Here is a 20,544-nt window from a genome sequence, read left to right as displayed (position 1 = left end):
ATACTTAAGAAGCAGTATTTTTTTTATTCTGCCACTGACCCTCTTTCACAAATTATGGATATTTTGTCTCTGTGTGTATTGAAACTCTCATATAAATTAGGAAACTTTGCAATAGACCCATATTACAATTTATTTCACATTTCTGTTTTCCATCTTCTTATCTCAAACTAAGCACATTACGAGTGTTCAGTAATATTGAGTTGCATGCAAATGTTATTAAAGAACTGTGCTACAGGGACAGGAAACCCTTTCTTGCACTGGTAACAGGCATAATAATAGCCTCTGGGTTAAAATGAATAAAATCCTACTGTGTAATCAGCGTGGCTTACATCTGTGACTTTACACAGGATCTTTTAAAAAGCAATGTACATTCTTAGTACTTTTTCAAAATAAAAAATAACATTTAAATACTAACTTTGTATTGCGTATTCTGATAGGTAAACCTGGAAATTATAATGTTTAGTTCATATTTGTGTTTCACATTGAAAGTGTAGGTAAAAATTGAGTCCTCAACTAAAACATATGTTTCTTGGAGTTTGTTGCTGATTTAATCTCAGTATGATCCTTTACTTTGTTACAAATTCTTTATTAGATAGTACAATAAAGCAGTATACAATAGAGTGTAAAAATCATAGAACCTTAGAAATTAGGAATAGAAAACACATATTGGGTCATCTAGTCTATCCCATCTGTTAGTATAGGATTCTTCCCTATGGTATGTTTTCTAATGCTTTTTCTATTATTGTTTTAAATGTTTGAAATTATAGAGTTTCCATCACTGCCCTTGGATACTAGTCTACAATTCAATAAATCTCAGTGTTGTAAGTTATTTCTGTATAGTTAGCTTGAATTTTCCTTTTTCTTACATTCTTCTAATTACTTCGAGTTTTCCCTTGTGCCACTTTAGATCGTTTGCTCTCTTTCCAAGCTGATCCATACTTAAAATGTTTGTGGTAAATTATCACATCAACAATTTGCTAAGTTTATTGGTCTGATCCTCATTTAAACTAATGCCGGGGGTGGGGTGGGGTGGGGTGGTGAAAAATGCATTTGTTTACTTTAAGGCCAGCTTACATTGCCAGAGTGCAGTGAAGATGGCCTTAGTGTAAATGAGAACAAGCCTCTATATGTATTTAGCTCTTTTACTCTTTCCTTGTAAGTCTTTCCCTCCAGCTGACATCATTGTTTGTTGTTTTATTATAATGGTGCCTAAAGGCACAATTGTACAAACACACAATAAGAGAGAGTTCCTGCCCCAAAGTTTTTACAGTATAAATAGACAAAACAGAAAAAAGGAAATATTATTTCTGTTCTAAGAACAGGAGTACTTGTGGCACCTTAGAGACTAACAAATTTATTAGAGCATGAGCTTTCATGGGCTACAGCCCACTTCATCAAATGGAACATATAGTAAGAAGAGATATATATACTCAGTTACTCATCTAGCCTCTTACAGTTTGTACGGCAACTTCCACCTTCCATATATATATATATATACACGAATGGAACATGTAGTAAGAAGATATATATATATCTAGTTCAATAGCTAGGGGATTCTTTTTATAATACAAAACAGAACCGGATTGAGTTCCCACCCCGTAATCTGGGAAAACACTAACACCACCCTGGAGTGACTTTAAGAGGTGATACTTCCCCAGTCACAAGCATTGATTCAGTGTATAATCAAAGGAAACATTTATTAAAAAGGGAAAAGGAATCCAGCATTAATTTGGGAATACACCACTACCAGATTCAAAAGCATGTAAATTTAAGCAAACACCCACTCCACATTATATTGGTCAGTGTCCCCTGCCTAAGTTTCCCACCTCGCAGTGTGAAAGTCTTTCACATGCCACTCCTCTCTTTTCCTCCACTGCACCCCACTCACAGTTGGTTGAGAGTTCAGAGGTGCATTCACATGAGTCCACCTTTCATCCCTGAAAAGGGGGGACATTGAGCTGCCGCTGTTATCTCTGCCACAAGTGGCTGATTGCTGCCACCTCTGCAGCTATCTCTGCCAGAACACATCTCTGCTGCTGTTATCACTGCTGCTGCTTGTCTCTCCATGCTGCCTCTGCCGTGCCCTGTCGAGCTCTTAGTGATTTCACTGGGTAGCAGGGAACTTCTGTGCTGCTGCCTCTTCATTTTTTTTTTTCACTGCAACACTGTCCCCATACCAGAACTGCCCATCAGTGATTTGAGCTTTAGTGATCACTGAATAGAAACAAGGACTCTGAATTGAATCTGATCAGCTCACCTTTAAACTGGAGAGGGGCGGGTCACATGGTGTCGAGGACTCTTTAGGCAGCATCCACACCATTAGGTGGGAACGCTCATACCCATCCCCTCTCATCTTCAGTGAGATTTGGCATCTTTACCCCCTCCTTAGCAAGTGAGGTTCAGTTTAGAGTGAGCCCCTCAGTCAAGGCATGCGAAGTATAGTTCTGCTGCCCTTAGTTATACAATAAGGATAACGTTTCATAACTCCTACATTCAATGCTAAAGTGAATTGTAACTCAAAACCAGCCAAAACTGACCACTTTGGCAAAGCATGTCTGTCTGCTGAACACCTAGGCAGAGTAGGTGTGTCTATGCAATACGATCTGCTCCTAAAGTCTTTTCCCCCAGTGCATCACTAGATGTCAGGGGCGAGCTGCTTATATTAGTATATTCTTAGGCCCCACAGAGCATTCTGCACGGCTCAAGATGGCACAGAGCCAATGGAGAAGCTGCAAAATACCCTTTGGGATGCATGAAGGTGTTCTTCAACTGAGTGCTCTTAATAATTCATTGCACTTCACAGTTTTAATTTTGAGTAAGTTCTCACCCCCTTTTTGCAGATAGGATACCTGAGAGGAAGCACAAGCTTACCTCTGGCAGATGTAGTAGAAGCCACATCTCTGACGTGGCAGATATAAGTCTCATCCACTTACTCACTTTGCCTTACAGAGTGGATGTGCCAGATCTGTGTGCTTGGCTGTGCCGTTTATAGCTACTAGACCACACTCAGCCCCAGAAGTAGGAATCCTGGTCCCCAGCATTCAAAATATTTTTCTACCTCTTAGGTAAGCCACTGGGAAAGTATGCTCTATATCATCCTCTAATGGCTGTAGAGTGACCAGATGTCTCGATTTTATAGGGACAGTCCCGATTTTGGAGTTTTTTTCTCATATAGGTACCTATTACCCTCCACCTCCTGTCCCAATTTTTCACACTTGCTATCTGGTCATCCTAAATGACTGGGTTGCAGAGAGGATAACAGCCCATTGCTGTTACCAGATTTGTGCTTCAGAGCTAAAGATTCTGGGTAAAATCCTGCTGATAACCTACACTGAAAGGTGGCAGGGGTAAACAGGATGGAAGTTACCCTTTTCAGTTTTCTGTTTTCAAAAAGCTAAGCTATTGCATTTTTAAAAATCTCATAAATGAATGTGAAGGTTACAAAACTATGCACTCAAAAATTAGGAAATGCTAGAATTAAAATTGTCCGAGTAACCTTAGTTGAGTCCTCTTGTGTGTGATACACATCTTTAATTACGTGCCCTCACATTGTGCTGTCCTAAAGACCCTGGTGTCATTTAGTTTTGGGGATGGATAGTGAATTGAGGCAGAGGGTTTTAGAAAAAAAAATATTTCCATGTGTTCAAGGCACTGGTCTGTGATCCAGGAGAATTCACTCTATTTCTGTGCTCTGCCATTGGCTTCTGTGTGTTGCTTGGCAAAACTGTCATAATACATATGCATTAAGGAAGCTGATTAAGATTCCATGGGTAACTTCAGTTCTGGCATTTCCTAAGTTTTAATTTCTTGACATTTCAAACTTCCTGTTCTTTTAACATATTTTTGTATATAATTAAATAAATACTTAAAAACAAGCGGAAAAATACATAATGTTTCCACACAAAAGCATCTTCTCCAGATCCAAACAAATTCATCGTCTGAGAAAGAATCACACTGTTCACAGGTCATGAACAGGAAATTAATCAACAGTAGAGATATTGATACCAACTTACATTAGTTGCCCACCATCACATACAATTATAATATTATTAAAGAAGTTCAAACAGGATAGGGGATCCATAATATTTAAAAAATTGAGTACCTGTAATCATGTTATTGCAATTATTACTTGATAAACAGGAAAAATCTTACTCCCAGGAGTAAGAATGAGTAAGAAATGAGATGCTATGGAAAAATAATAATATTTTGAATATATTAGAATATATGTTTCTGCTTTTCTAGAAAGGAATCATAGGTAATTCCTTAAGTAAGACAAATATATTTTTATCTAATCTAATCAACAACATCCCAGTGTTTCTAAAATTTTATTAATCCTTTCTAAATTATAAGAACATATGTTAACAAATGTTATTTCAGTATTATCAACTTTAATACTAGGGTTTTTTAAACAAAATCTCCCTGACTATTTCTAATACTTGTTTTGTATTTTCTGAATAATCTTATCATAATCCATGAATATAAACCTATCACATATTATTTCATCCTTTTTCATCATAAGTTATTTGTGGTCAAAATATATTCCCTTAACTCTCCACAGTTTGGGGTATATTATGTGTGCATATGGATTTCCAGTGTGTTTTTTTATCTATCTTTTTAACTGTATATTCTTTGGGACATGGACTGCCTTTTTAGTCTTTTAGAGAGCTAAGCGTATTGTCTGTATTTACTTAAATAATACCAAGAGTTATTGATCAGTGGGTTTCCATGATCTGTTCTCTTAATTTCACTCTCAATTGGCATAAAAAGTATCATCAAGATCACTTTTGTCAACCCCATCTGCAGTTCTCTTCCTAGATCTTCATTACATTTATCTTCACTCATTCAGGTGCTAGCTGTTGGCTGCTGAAACCCAATACTGCCAATCTGATAACGTTAATCTCTCTTTGCTATGCACTTTGCACTGCCTCCCTTGTTCACTGGACCCACAATCTCCAGTCACAGCACTTATACCTGCCTCTATACTACCACCATTCCTTTTGCATGAATAGTGATGCACAGATGTACGGCAGCTCATTCATTCCCCACCGAGAGTTTCCAAACAAACACATAGTTATGGAAACAAATAGACCACTGCCCAACTCTTTTTTTTTTCATACACTCGCCATTCTGATTGCAGCATCAGTAGCTGATTCTGTAATCTCACATCAGTCATTCTTTCTCTAGAATATCCATTTGCTGTTCTGTCTCTGTTTATTTTAATAGTTTGTGACCACATGCAAGTTCAAAATTATCTCTTATGATGTTAGCTTCACCTCGTTTTCTAATTGCATAGAAAACTACCAGTAATGTTTACAGATACAGACTTTAGTTATTCATTCAGAAAAAAATACTTCAGAGACATTGAGATATATTTTCAAAGTAGTGCACAATGATTTACTCATTCAACTCCCATTAACATCAGTAGGTATCACACAGTCAAATACTCATGCACCATTGTAAAAATGAGCTCCCAATGTTATTCCAGTGAACAAACTTGATCTGAATAGACCATCCTTACAGAAAGCTAAAAAATGCTAAAACTTGGGAGATCTGGGTTCTGTTCCTAATTTCCCAGAGATGTCTTGTACAACCTACTACAAGACACTTAATGTTCCTCATCTGATACTTAGCTAATTCACAGGTAAAGCTTAGTTCATTGGTATTTTGTAAAACATTTAGAGATCCTTGGATGGAAGGTGTGATATAAGTATAACATATTGTCATTATTATGAATAATAAACCTAGTAGTGCTGGTTTTGTGTACAAATCACACATATATAAACAACATTTTATGTTGTATGATTGAACTTTCCTTGTAGTGGTTTGGTGACCTTGTGACTCCAGTATGGTGGGAAGATGTATGGCTAAAAGAAGGTTTTGCTCACTATTTTGAATTTGTTGGGACAGACTACCTCTACCCAGGCTGGAATATGGTAAGTTCATGTTATTTGATTAGTTTGGAAACTCCACTGAAAGGTTGTTTTCCTGTTACACTCCTGCTTATGTTACAGTCAGGGTCTGCTGAAGAATACCAAATGGTGCGAGCAAGTATCAGATGTCCAATAAAGCAAAATCAGTGGGTGTGAAATCATTTGACAGCATTCCAAGAGTGTAATCTGCCATTTATTACAAAAAGAATAAGGTCTTGTGTATCATAACCAAATGTTAAAATAACTGTCACTTTTCTATTCAAAGATGTTACACACTAGGGTAGTAGTGATTGAACACCAACCATTTCTGAAAACTGTATATTAATGAAAGATCTCTGTAGGGTTTTCTGAGGTTCTCAGAACATTGCATTTTTAGTTATAACAATATAAATAGAGAAGGAAGATTCAGGTAAGCCATACAGTGAAACTGAATATATTACTGCAATATTATGCTTTTTAAAAAATTGTCTACAAAAAGAACAGGAGTACTCGTGGCACCTTAGAGACTAACACATTTATTAGAGCATAAGCTTTAAGATATATATATGTATATGTATATATATATACACACGCACAATATGTTCCATTCTATGCATTCTATGCATGATGAAGTGGTCTGTAGCCCACAAAAGTTTATGCTCTAATAAATGTGTTAGTCTCTAAGGTGCCACAAGTACTCCTGTTCTTTTTGTGCATACAGACTAACACGGCTGCTACTCTGAAACCTCTAAATTATCTGTTATGGTATTGTTGTTTTGGACATCTAACATTCTATATTAATCTATATACTGAGGATTAAAGTGTGGGGCATAGTTTGTCACATGCAGTCATATAGCTGTGGTTATAGGATCAACTTCTGTCTTCTGAAACATTTGCAGCTCTCCACTGGTGAAAGAGCCAGGAAGTACAAGTTGGGTCATCCCCTTTGAGTCCCTCTTCTTGCAGATCAAGTGCCTAGATCATTCCCACTTATATCTTATTTTATTCTTGAATATCAGAAGGTGTAATACCTTGACCACTTAAATGGTAAGGAAAGATAAAAGTTAGTGAGAGTTACAAGCATAAAAGAGACGATACCTTCTTTGTGAGCATGTATAGGGTGTCTGTATATTTTGTAATCTCCCAAGAATAAATTATTTTATTCTTTGCAAACTTGTCTCTCTTTTGAGCTGATAGTATTAGATATCATGTGACATTTTTTTATATATATACAGCTTGTAGGATAAAGATTTTAAAACTGAGATTTAGTAATTTGAATGTTTTCATTAAACTCATGCACATTAATTTCTGAAATTGTTTTGCCACTTCTTGAATTTAGTTTTGTAGTTTTAGTCCACTCATTTTTTTGTGAAGTAAATCCAAGATGTAATAATTAAGAATTAAATAAACTACTAACTCTTAAATAATTGTACATGGGAACTCTTTGGGTTTATGGACATTTCTGTTTGAAGTCTGATTTCTTTATTCTGTGCCATGTTTAATTTGTTTTGGTGTAACATTTCTGATTTATAATTGAATTGTGAAAAAAAGCAAAATAAATCTATATCTGAACTGACATCTGCCTCACATAGGTAAGCTTATTGGGTTCACCTAGCTTTGGGTGTAATAAAACTCATTCTCTTCAACTTTTTGAAGAACACATCTTGAATTACAATATAATCATTCTAATTATAAATGCAATGGAATCTGGCAGCTCTTGGTGATTTTAGCAGAGGGAAATGTCATAGACTACAATGTTCATACGCTGGTTTTTATCTTTGAATCATCATAGTCATTTGTGCTCCACATAATCACTTTAACAAATCCAGAATAACTTTGCTTTAGAAGTCATCTTGAATGGAGGATGTTTTTTGAGAATTCCTGTGGAGTGAATGTAATGTTCACTGTTATGCAAATGACATACAGGAGAACCAAAAGGCATGTGGGTTGAACAAAGTATGACAGTTAAATCTTGGAAATCAGAAACATGCAGTGCATGAATTCGAATTAATAACAGCAAAATGGCTGTGCCTGGAAAATATCTATCTGTCAAGTTATTTTAAATGAAAAAGGAGAGTTGACATAAACTTTTCATGAGGCTTCTGCTATCATTAGCCTTAGATACCAAAATAACCATACTGACATCTAAATAGTTAGAAAACTGGTGGCAAGATAGAACACATGAGAAGTTAAACAGTATAGCATCATACTGTTGTGTTTTTTACAGACTACAATGGGAATTAATAATCTGATGTTTCATTCTTTTTATAAAGGTGGTAGGACTAACAAGCAAAAGTTGGCTACAGCTATCAGATTTTGGCATTCTGGTTATTTTTTTTTTTATCAGTGCAGAGTACATGTGCTACTAAGATTATTCTGACCTAAAAACCTAAGCAACAAATAAAAGCAATTAGCAAAAGAAAAACTACCCAAACAATTCCATTTATTCAAAAGTGAAGAAGTACACATTACAGGCTACATGAAATCAGTTGCAACACCAAGAACCTTTAGCTCTATTTCTCATAATGATGTTACTTAAATAGCCAGAGCAACAACATAGGAGGCTGCATACTGCTGCATCAGCAGTAATTCAGACCTGTGAAATACGCATACAAGGTCCCATTGAATATGATCACACAAGGCTTTGAGAGTGATTTGCATCAGGAAAGTATCAGGAAAGCCAAAAATAATATAATAAAATCTCTTCCCAAAGAATGGGGAAAGGTAGAAAATTGACCTGCTTTTGCAACCTTAAAATTTTATTCTTGTAATCCTCCTGTGAGGATTCAAACCTTGGGGATTGAAGTATCAAATACTACTGCCTTCCAGTTTGTTACAGAATATGCTGTCATATCTCTTTTTCGGCTGGTCTAGGCACCAATAAAAGACTAAGGCTGGTACATTTTGTTAAGATAGCCTTAGCAATGGTATGCATGAACACTGTCTACTGCTTAGCCCTCAGTGAACATGGGAAAATGAAGAATTTTTATAGGAAATAACTTACACTTTTTAAATTTACAATGAATAGCCACTTTCTAATACAACTTGTCACCCCAGGGGTTAAAAACAGGGAACCAAATCAATCTTCTAGTGCTGCCATATTTCCTGTCAAATCTTATAAAGCTTTTCAAGCAGAAGCCTCTCTCCTACTTCTGTATATGTTTGCAAAGATACCTCAAAATGGAATGATGCCTGAGACATATTTCATCACCCTTCTATTAAAAATTTAAAAAGGGCTAAATCAGAGCTTAAATCTTATATGTCTATTGTAATACTAAATCATTGCTATGGTTCTTGCATTCAGACGTAATCTCATCATCCCATGTATCAAACATACTGATCAGATAGGCTTCAAGGCAGGAAGGTAAGTCTTAGCTTTAGGAGAAAAAATACATTGTTATATATAATCAGTCGTTCCCAGACCCACAGCATAAAGGCTCCACCTATAAAAAAGCATGGAGGCAAGAAATCTCTCAATCAAGTTCTATATACAAGGTCTGAGTCCATTCCTTCACTTTTGCTTCCTTATACTGGACAGTACATAGCCATAGTCCTGTCCTGCTCCTTCTCTTTCCTACTCTACGACTACCTGTCTTTCTAGACCCAAGATCAAAGAGAAGACAGATGAAAGGAAAGAAGAAGGAAGCAGAATTGAAGAGGGGGAAAGGATAAGAAGATCTTGCAAAAGAAAGAAGATGGGCAAAGAGACCTTTGCTTCTTTCAGAGATCTATATGGGGAGAAGCCTAAGGAGCAAGCTAGGTCACCAGTCTTTATAGGCTCTGAGATTGGATTTGTCAGTCCATCATGTTACAGACCTGGCTGAGTCCCCCTAGTTGATGGTCACCAGTCTGTAGTAATTGGACCCAACCTGGGGATGCCACATGCTTCCAAGCCAGCTGGGTCTAAGTGGAATCCAGATGCCCTTTCTAGCTCTGTGTGCAGACCTCTTGTCTGGCCCGCTTCCTTGGAACTCTACAGGCCAATTGCCCTTGCCCCTGAAACAAGTGCTTTCACATCCTAAGCCTCTCCAGCCACTTATGCATGTCCCTCTCCCTCCCCGGGTCTGCCCCTACCAAGTTCCACCTTGCTATGGAGTGCTTTGGTTTATAGTTTATGTGGCAAGTAAAGTAAAGAAACAGGCTTTGTACAGGAGTTCCTAAACCTGCAGTAACTTTTACTCTCAAAGCATAGAAGAATTATAGTTCTTTAGGAAAACAACAAAACACTCTCTGCTCTCTCCCCTGAGACTTTGCTCACCCCTTTTTGTGAGTCCTTATGCCCTCTCCATGTGACAAGTGAGTAGGCTTCTCCTATCTTCTGCATCTGTACAATCCTCCTGAGGTCTGATGATGGTCTGCCATTGAGAAAAAGGGAGCCGGGAACAGATCCTCTCCTTAAATAAGGTTTTTTTCCCCTTTTGTTCAGGTGACCAACTGGTCAGCTTTAGAACTCCTATCAGGTGGTTAGTCAGGAAGTCCCAGCCCACTTGGAGTCCAAACTGGGGAAATCACTTTCTTTCAGCCTGGCCACTCTCTATAGCAAAATCATTGTCCTAGGGGTAGACCTCTGATTGGAAAATAGTCACAGTTGATGAGTCCTGTGTTACCCCTGCAGGGAGGTGTCAGGCATTACAACCAGCTGCTCTTGTTCTGTCCTTGACAAATCTTGACGGTTAAAATTACATAAATGGACACAGAAATGTTCCAGTCCATCACACTATTTCCCTTTCTTCCCATGGAGTGGTGCCTTTCACATGGTTTAGAACCCATAATCCTTGTAGATTGCAAGATGTATAGAAGTGTGCCTGCCTCACTGTGTCACTCTCCACCCTATTCTCCTTTTGATCTCTGGAATCAGGCAGCAAAGTTCCTGTCCCCTTCTGCAGCTAGTCAGCCAGCCTACAACAGCAGACCTCTTCCCTCTCTGCTTCCACATTGGTCCCAGTGGCTGTAGTAAATTCGAGCCACTATGTCCTTCCTGCTGAGCGCTAAACCACTCAAGACATCTAGCAGAGTGGTGAAAGCTTTCATTTCCACATTCATAGTGGATCTGGCTTTCCATCTCCTCCTCCCATGACTGTCACTGCAGAGGCCAGTCTCTCATGCTGAAGAGTCTACCTAGAGCCTTTCTATTAATCTCCAGGAGGGGCTTCTCTTAAACTCCTGTCCTGCAAGGTGATTTCTTGGTCATGCTAATGTCAAACAGGCAGGTCAGGGAGCTGAGCATCCTCATTATCAGCCCCAATACCTTTTTTAAGGTGAATTTTAGCCTCCTGCTGGGTATTATTCCTAAGATAAACACTGAGTTTCATATTAATTAACCCATTATTCTTCCCATTTTCTGCCTCTAACCCTTTCTGCCCCAAGATATTGCATTTTGAAATTTTGTTTAATCTCTTGAATGTCCAGAAAGTTGAAACAATGACTTCTGTGATTTTAGGACTGTTATAAGAGGAAAACTGCCACTAACATAACTACCATCTGGGCCAGTATGTGAAATTCCTAAAGACTAAATGTATTGCCATTTCATGATCAGTGAGTGGTGAGCCTCTCATATTAGAGGCAAGCAAGGCAGTACAAGCTGTATCTGACTGTATCCTGGTGGCTTCTTCTGTCATAAACTCCTACAAGTGACATCAGAAGGTCAACCTACCCCTGCTGGGGGTAGTAAATGTAGGTGTCTCTGTTAGCAGTATGACAGAAGAGGGACGAATGACAACGGGAAAAGTACCCATTGGTAATTCACTTTGACATAGTCCTGTCTTCTCTCATCCTACATTTCACCCCCCTCCCCTCTGAGGCAGGTTTGCCACTTCTGGAAGAGAAGGAGGCAAATGGGGACATTTATATATAGGACTTTACTGACAGCTCTTTTACCTCTTTGTTTCATGTTAGGTGGAGCCATTGTGCTGTCTCTACTTGAATATCTCTGTTAGTGGGATAGGAGTAGAGGACTATGACAAAAGGAATTACTGGCAAGTAATTTTCCGTTTTATCCATCAAACACAAATGTCAAATGCTTTAGTAGTCACTACCTTGCTTGATGCTGAGAAAGCATTTCACAGAGCCCAGTGGCCTTCTCCTACTCCTTTATTTTATAAGACTTTGGCTACAGTGACAAATGTATTGGATGAGTCAAGGTATAGTACCTCAATGTGTCACACATTGAATCGTCTTTCTTCTTGTCAGGTAGAGCACGGGGAAAAGGCAGCCCTGTCTTTCCCGCATCTGCTTACTACCATGGTCATGTTTGCTGGGGATGTTCTCTTTGTTAGAAACATTTGATTGAAGTATCAGGAGTAAAACCTCCATTTTTCATGTGGCTGGTAACCCTTTACTTTCTTTGAGGGAGCTGAAGCTATCCTTCATACTACAGCGCTTCATGCGGTAGATGATTCTGCCATTCCTGCAGTAGCTTAATGTTGTAGTAAGTCTGCAGGCCAATATTTTTCTTTTAAAACACTGTGGTGAGAGACCTTACTTGAGTATAAAAATAAATACTAATGGGAAATCATTAAACTAAATGTCATTCAACTAAATTCTTAGAGCATCGCAAAGTGTACTGCTCAAGTCCTTGATAAATGATCTCAATTGCCTATCATTCTCACTGGCAGGATTAAAAAAATGAATATTGCAATTAGATTTATTCATATCTTTAATGTGCTTTGTCTTAAATTGCCTGCTAAAATGTTTATCTCCCTCAATAAAATGTTCGTAGGCTTTGTTTGATGCACAAGAAAGCCCAGATAAATAATTAAAAATTTTGAAGACGTAGACTTAAGACATGGGTCTTTTTGAATTTTTTATTGTTATTTTGGCATTTCAGACCTGAGCTGTAGTCTGCTTGATCCTTGTAACCCAACATCGATATCATGCTGGCTCAGCAATGAGAGAGACTTGGTCTCTCCTTTTTTTAAAAAAAACCCTCCCTTTATCTCTCCTTTTTTTGGTTGACTCCTCCCAGTGCCTCTAAGAAGACAGTCTTTAATTAATACTGCATGGAGTGTGGTTTTTTTCCCCTCAGTAACTACTCGCTGAAGTCAAGCATTGTATGATTTTCTGTTTTAACTCAACTATAAGGGAAACTTTTTGTGTGAAATTATATAGAAACTCATGTATAATTGAATATCACAGGATATGGACAGGTAAGTTACAAGCCATTCTGATTACATATTACTAGTCCCGTTTAACCATCACAGTCCAAAAGTTTAGTTTAATTTACAGCTAGGAAAAGAAATTTCCACAAACAAATGTTCTTTTCCAATAGAGTTTATAAATGTTTTGGCAAGAAGAGTCAGTGTGAAGGATACTACTTTAAGTAGTTAAATTCTGCGCAGCTTAGAGACCAGACATAAATGGGTATACATGTTTATTCAGATGATTGAATACAGGTTTAGAGGATGTCAAGTTCTCTTCTTGCTCCATGTTGTTATCTGCTCCTTTTGAGGAAAAATATAAAATAGCCATTCCTATCAGAAGCTTTGGGTCACATGATTTCACATCTCCTGAGTTTGGGGGTTGGGTAAACCTTTAATTTCAAAGTGAAACTCTGCTAAAACTGCTGAAGATTGCATTATTTTGACATGGCAACTCCTCTCCCTGTCCTGAGTGAGGATGGGAGCTAAGTTTCCTGGCATCTTGCAACTCCTCCAGAAGAAGAAGACTCAGGCAGAGACTCCTGTCCCATCAGATCCCTTCTCTTTGAACCTGACTGCCCACTTCACCTAAAACCGTATTCCAGACGGTAAGTCTGGTTGCCACATAAATAGCTCTATATTTGGTTGCATGCATGTTGACAAATGCTTTATTTGTTTTGTTTTGACATTTCAGCTGTCTGCTCTGATCAATATGGCTATGGTTTTAAAATTGCATACAACATAAAAGCAGATTTTAAAGGAACAAAATCTTGCAAGGATTGTTCCAGACCCACAAAATGGGCTTGATTCACTCAAGACTCCCTAGACCTCACCACTTTCAGAACAGAAAAGCATAGTTTCTGGAAGTTCAAAATCCAGCACAGCTATGACACCTGGAAAGTGTTCTGATTTAGTGTAAGGTTTGGCAGTCATTGGCAGGGGCTCTGCTGGAACACGAGCCACAGTTTAAAGCTGCTCTCCCAAGGTTGAAATGTGCCTATGGTCCCCTGAACTGGATATGAATTCCTCCTGTGGAGGAGCAGCCTGTACTGGCCTTGGAGGATGAATTTAGCACATAGACCCAGCATCACCAGGATAAATCAAGCCTAATGTTTTAAATGCTGATGGAAGTAATACAGGAACAAATATGTGTTCATCCATTTTCCTACTGTGTCTGTTGTTGTGGAGTCACCTACAAGGAGATAACAAGACTCAGAGTGGAAGATTTTGAGAGGCTTGAACTGGTCATCTTTTTAACCAGTATTTTAAGTGAAATAAGTAAATGTAGGGACGTGTTTTTTGTTGTAAAACTCCCCCTCCCCATTTTATTCAACCCTTTCATCCCTTATTATTTGGATATTCACTGGAGCAAAACTGATTTAATATATAGCTAAATCACATCTATCCTTGAGAAGTAGAAGAATGAAGAGAAGCAATAATTACAATGGATGGTAAGTCACAAATCCTGAAAATACTCCAATTCAGCAGCAGAAACCTGTGAATACATTACCCCAGTGATTGGCTACCTGCACTGGCTCTCATTTGAATGGACAGTACATTTCAAAATCTCTGTTCTGATATTAAGAGCCATCCATGAGTTTGACTTTAGTTAAACGAGAGACAGTGTTTCCCTCCTCAGTGGTGAACTCCAACAGCAGCAGCATTTCTCTGGGACAATGGAACTATCAACCAGTGGGAAAGTCTCCTGAGTGCAGGAAATAGATAGAACTCTCACGGGAGCTGGAGCAAGAGTATGGAAGAATAAGAGATGAGTACGAACATGGACCTCTCAAAACTTTTAGAATTAATAAATGCAGAACTTGACTTAGTTTTCCCTCAACCAATTCCATACATGAATGCTTTCACACGCATACACATACCACTCTCACACACACAATTTAAAAAAAATGCTAATCAAGCCATTTTCCTTACAGTTGGGGAAGGAAGAGAGATTTTTAATTTTATTTTTAAACACTTGGGAGTTGCTCAGCCACTGTGGTGGTGGGTGGCGTTGGTTAAAAGTATATAGACAAACAGAGAGATGTTAGTTTTGCTTCTTGTGTTAAATATGCCCAGTGGATCTTCATTGTATACTTATTTTATGCATCCTTGGGATACTCGAGAGACTATATCCCTCAAAAGTCCAATTTCACCTAGAAACGTGTTGTATTATCTCTTGCAAACACTTCTTTTGACAGGCACCAGAGATCACACAAATCCCCTCCATACTCCTGATGGCTAGAAAACATTGGGTATGGTGGAGAAGATACTGCTGACTAGACAGGAAAATCATGTAGAGGTTTGGACACCCATATTAAACATTATTCATATAAGTCCCTTAATCTGTAAACCATTTGAATGCCTGTTCCAGAACAAAGGCAGTGTCTTTCATGCTTAGCCCTTTGATCTCATATGTATAATAATTATCAGTTATGGGTCTTATTGTACTATTCCTATTATTTCTTTTGTTCAATTGTTGGATGCATTCCAGTGGGTTTTTAAAATTCTTTGTCCTCTATTTCATATTAATTTTTGGAAATTATTTTTATGTGACAAGCTCAAGTATTATTTTATTGTCATGCTAACTAACTTATTCCATTGCATTGTGTCTCAATAAAGCATTATTGAATAAGTAGCAACAGCCCTCCTTCATTACATCATCCTTATCCTGTATTCACAGGACTTTGATTCAGTTGTTATTCAGTTCTCAGAGGAGTACCCCTTTACATAAGGAACATAAAGAACATAAGAATGGCCATACTGGGTCAGCCCAAAGGTTCATTTAGTCCAGTATCCTGTTTTCGGATAGCGGCCAATGCCAGTTACTTCAGAGGGAATTAACAGAACAGGTAATCATCAAGTGATCACCCCTGTCGCCCATTCCCAGCTTCTGGTAAACAGAGGTTAGGAACGCCATCACCACCCATCCTGGCTAATAGCCATTAATGGACCTATCCTCCATGAACTTATCTAGTTCTTTTCTGAACCATGTAATAGTCTTGGCCTTTGCAACATCCTCTGGCCACAGGTTGATTGTGCGTTGTGTGAAGAAATACTTGGTTTAGTTTGTTTTAAACCTACTGCCTATTAATTTCATTGGGTGACACCTAGTTCTTGTGTTACGTGAAGGAGTAAATAACACTTCCTTATTGCCTTTCGCCACACGAGTCATGATTTTATAGACCTCAATAATATCCCCCCCCAAGCTGGAAAGTCCCAATCTTATTAATCTCTCCTCACATGGAAGCTGTTCTATACCCCTAATCATTTTGTTGCTCTTTTCTGTGTCTTTTCCAATTCTAATATATCCTTTTTGAGATGTGACCAGATCTGCACACAGTATTCAAGATGTAGTCGTACCATGGGATTTATGTAGAAGCAATATATTTTCTGTCTTATTATCTATCTCATTCCTAATGATTCCCAACATTCTGTTAGCTTTTTGACTGCTGCTGCAGCCCTTTCTGTTCAAGGAATATTATTTCACATTTTCTTACTGTTTAAGATGTAGCATCTTATACGTGCAGCAGACTACTAAAAGTCAAAAGTTACAGTCCAAAGTCTATATTAGAAATCCAAGTGAATGGCAAAATTTCACAGAGCAGAAATACTCTGGAGAAGTATCTTTATAGGCAGATAATGTGCAGACCATACTATCCACGAAATTCATTTCATTCACAGTCAGGCTGTTGGCACTCCCAGCAGCAGAGTCTAAACTCTGCCAACAATCCATTTTGCAGACTGTGCATTTGCAAAAATGGGCATGGTCATCAAGGAAAGAAGAGCACAGAGCTCAGGGGAAAGCAGACGAGGATAAGCTCTAAGAAGTAGAATTTGGAGGAACTGTTTATTTGGAGGAACAGAATTAAAAGGAACTATTTTGTGAAGATACATGCACTTAGATGATATGATGATGGATGTCAATGTAAGAATCTGAATAGACCTTGAAAATAAATGAGTGGATGTAACTGAAATTAAAATCAAAGCTGCTGGCATTCATCTCCTTAACTGCATCTTTTTTTCCATCTGACCCCTGCCTCCTCAGAACGTGACTGGATGCTGGTGCAGGAGCTGGTGAAGAAAGAGAGGGATGCAGTAGGAGGTTGCTGAAGCAATGCAGTCAGTGCTCCATTTCTTTCTCCACAAGCAGGGAGTGTCTGGGCTTCCAGGCTCTTGCCATCCACCGTTCAAGCAGAGTTTGACTTTGCATCCTGTTCCTCTCAAAGCAGACAGGAAAGGTGGTGAGGAGGAGCATCAGGTTTGGATCGGCAGAGACCGTGCATTTGTGGTGACAGAAGAAGGAATCAAGAATCACTTACTTGGTTTTTGTCTGGCTTTGAAGAAAGGTGTAGAATACAGTGGTAGTACTCCACTTATTTCAGCAACCTTCTGCTGTCCTGGTACTGACCCTGTAGAGTTCTAACCCTCTTCCAGGTTTCTGCATTGTCTGCTGTCACCACTGTTCTACCATGCAGCCCTGTCCTCATGTAGGGTAACTAACACTTTCCATGCATAGCTCCAGTTGCCTTTGCAGCATATTCACACAGAGTCATGCTACAAATAGAGACTAGATAATGTGAGGAAAACTCTGCATTCTTGGCAGTATGCAGAATTCGGCTTTCTTTTTCTGTACAGGGTTCACAGGCAATGAGAAATTGAGTGCAGTATTTTTTATCCCAGTTGAACGTTCTCAGAAGAGAGTAATCTTAAACTATATTTTGTAATTGTTTCACGTTAAGCCATAGCCCCCTCACCCACCACATTCACAGCTCACTGACTTTATAACACGTTGATTTTCTGCTTGGTTCTCCATAGTGCCTGTTAGTTGCTTCCATGGTCCTATAGATGTCATGTTGAAACAGACCAATACGATCTTATTTGACACCCTGCAGAGGAAAGGAAAGTCCCTTTTTCTCCAAAATTTAGTATTAATGATTTTGGTGCATTCAAGGTTACTCACAGCTGGGTACAACACTAATGTAACTTTATCTAATAGGGGCTATAGTGTTTAGGTAACATGGTAATTAAGCTGATTCCAGTTCATACCACGTGTTCCATTTCAGTTTCCTGTTGCCTCCTCAGTCTGCATGCCCACTTGCCAACCCTAAAATATATTGTGTATTTGTTTTTCTGTTTGGCACAAGAAGAATATCAAGAGTCCTAATGTGACTGAAAAGCCCTCTTGAAGCTCATTATCCCTGTTTGAGTCTAGGTTGTAACACGGCCAGCTAACATGCCTCAACAATGTTAGTCTACTTTAATTCTGACTGACAGGATTCAAAACTACATCTTTTTGGCTTATCAAGATGTGAGCTAAGAAACAAACAAACATAACATTTCCTTTTTACACCTTTTCTCCATCTTGTTATAACATCACCTTAAAATTTCCTAGATTGCTATCTGGTTATCTTGATTCAAGGTTGTTATAAGTTAATCATTTGACTGACACCCCATTGTCACTTCTTAATGAATCCATACCAAATTCTATGTGTTTAAAACCCACCTGAACAAATCTTTGGTCATCATGATTTCCAAACTGAACTTTGGAAATGTGTTCAATCTGCATAAACTAAAAAACCCGCTGTTGACCAAACAGGCAGGGAATCCAGTATTGCCTGAAAGTGAGCTGGGTATGACCAAGAGTTTCATTATCCCTGCACTTTAACTGTTTTCTCCTGAGTTTGAATGAATTTCATCCCTACTCGCCCTTCTGAGATGATGTTGAGTTTTGCTGTTTATAAAGGGACCAGCAGCTAACTGTTTATGACTCTAGAAATTCTGAAATGAAAGATAATGTGAACCAGATACTACATTTCCTTTCATAAACTCTACCTAATATGGCTATCTGAAACACTAAGTATGTATTGGGTAATTGGTTTTCTTGCATCCCATGTTTTTAATTGCTTGAATATATAATCAGCTCAAGGTACATTTCTTGTACCTTGCTGAATTTTAACATAAAGGTTTATTTCCAGATGGATCAGCATTGGAACAGCTTTTCAGCTGTCTTATAATTTAAATTAACACACTGGTACCAAAACTTTTCTACACATGAAATTAAGCTCAGAATACATTATGTAATCATGGGGTTATTTTATTCGTGTATATCAAAGTGACTCTTTAAAAATGCCGAACTCCCAGGAGATCCCTAAGATTATGCCACTAGGTCAACATCAGTTCAACAACTTTTGTAATGGAGATAAACGTTAAAATATATCATTTCAGAAAAAAAAATTAAACTTTAATTAACAAGAATTTTTAAATCACCTTTCTCATTTATACCTGGCTTGAAAAACTGAGCAGATGGATCTGCTTCCTTTGCTGACAAAAGGTTGTGGAGCAGAGGCATCAACACTAATATAACTTTAAGGGCATTAAATTTCTCAGTTGAAGAAAGTGTCCCCAGCTGAACCATGAAAGAGAGTGCTCACAGTCCACGTGTACTTCTACATGGGCATTTAGTAAACTTTACTGCCGGTTTAAATCTGCAGTGGTTTTGACATACATTTATAATATCTATCTATGATGGAGATGAAAACAAATTCATATACTGGACATTAATTGGATGGTCACCTATCATTGACTTGCTTTCTAACCTTAAGCAAGTCATTTAAATTTTTTATGCCAGTTTCCCTGCTTGTAAAACTGGGCTAATAATACTTCTTGTCTCCATAAAGATGTTGTGAGGATTAATTAGGTGAAGTCTGTAGAGCACTTGGAGCTTTATAGATTAAATGTATGGTTTGCTGTGTGAACTTGAACAAGTCACTTCACCTCTCTGTGCCTCAAGTTCTTATCTGTAAAGCGGTTATAATTATTTTTACCCACCTTTGTGAAGCATTTTGAGGTCTATGGACAAGAAGAACTCTGCAAGTGTTAAATCTTAATATCCATTTATTTTTATGATTGAAAACTTCTTTTTTACTCCAATAACTTCACTGTAAGTAGAATATCACTTTTGTCTGAATTGGAATTTACACTTTTATATGCTTTTAAAATAATTTAATGGTCTTTATTTTTAATTTCAGTCAGACTTTCACCGCAACCAAAATCACAAATCAATGGGTTCCACAGTATACACAATTAAAACTGATTCCAATTGGTTTTAATTCAGGAATTAGTAGGGGTTAAGTATGAATACCAACCAGACCATACAGACTTACTTTAGCAGGTCCTAGTAAGGAAGGCTGCTGAGCTGGTGAATCTCTGATTGATTTTCATCATTTCCGTATAATTGTAAATGTAATATCCATGATATTATTGCATGTACTGTATTTCAGGAAAAGCAGAGATTTCTGACAGATGTCCTACATGAAGTAATGCTGCTCGACGGCTTGGCCAGTTCACATCCAGTTTCACAGGAGGTGCAGCGAGCCACAGACATTGACAGGGTGTTTGACTGGATCGCCTATAAAAAGGTGGGAATAGTGGATATTTCAGAAGTAGTGTCAGGAGAACATGTTACATTTGTAAAGCTTATGCATTCTTGGAAAAGGGCA

At 38.1% G+C, this 20,544-nt stretch overlaps 1 protein-coding gene across 2 annotated transcripts in view; it reads left to right on the top strand.

Moving 5' to 3' along the window:
- TRHDE (thyrotropin releasing hormone degrading enzyme) overlaps window positions 1–20,544 on the top strand; it is a 338,154-nt gene that overhangs the window by 164,417 nt on the left and 153,193 nt on the right. Inside the window, exons 5-6 of one of the 2 annotated variants that reach the window (XM_073327756.1) lie at window positions 5,820–5,933; window positions 20,326–20,463. In XM_073327756.1, coding sequence (XP_073183857.1) covers window positions 5,820–5,933; window positions 20,326–20,463 — 252 coding nt within the window. The remainder of the gene's footprint in view (window positions 1–5,819; window positions 5,934–20,325; window positions 20,464–20,544) is intronic. The other variant, XM_073327757.1, reaches the window with a different exon arrangement.

This window comes from Lepidochelys kempii, chromosome 1 (assembly GCF_965140265.1).
Source record: "Lepidochelys kempii isolate rLepKem1 chromosome 1, rLepKem1.hap2, whole genome shotgun sequence".
In the NCBI taxonomy this organism is placed as follows: domain Eukaryota; kingdom Metazoa; phylum Chordata; order Testudines; family Cheloniidae; genus Lepidochelys; species Lepidochelys kempii.
The sequence above is the reverse complement of the archived record's forward strand: the minus strand, read 5'-3'. Positions and strand labels throughout refer to the sequence as shown.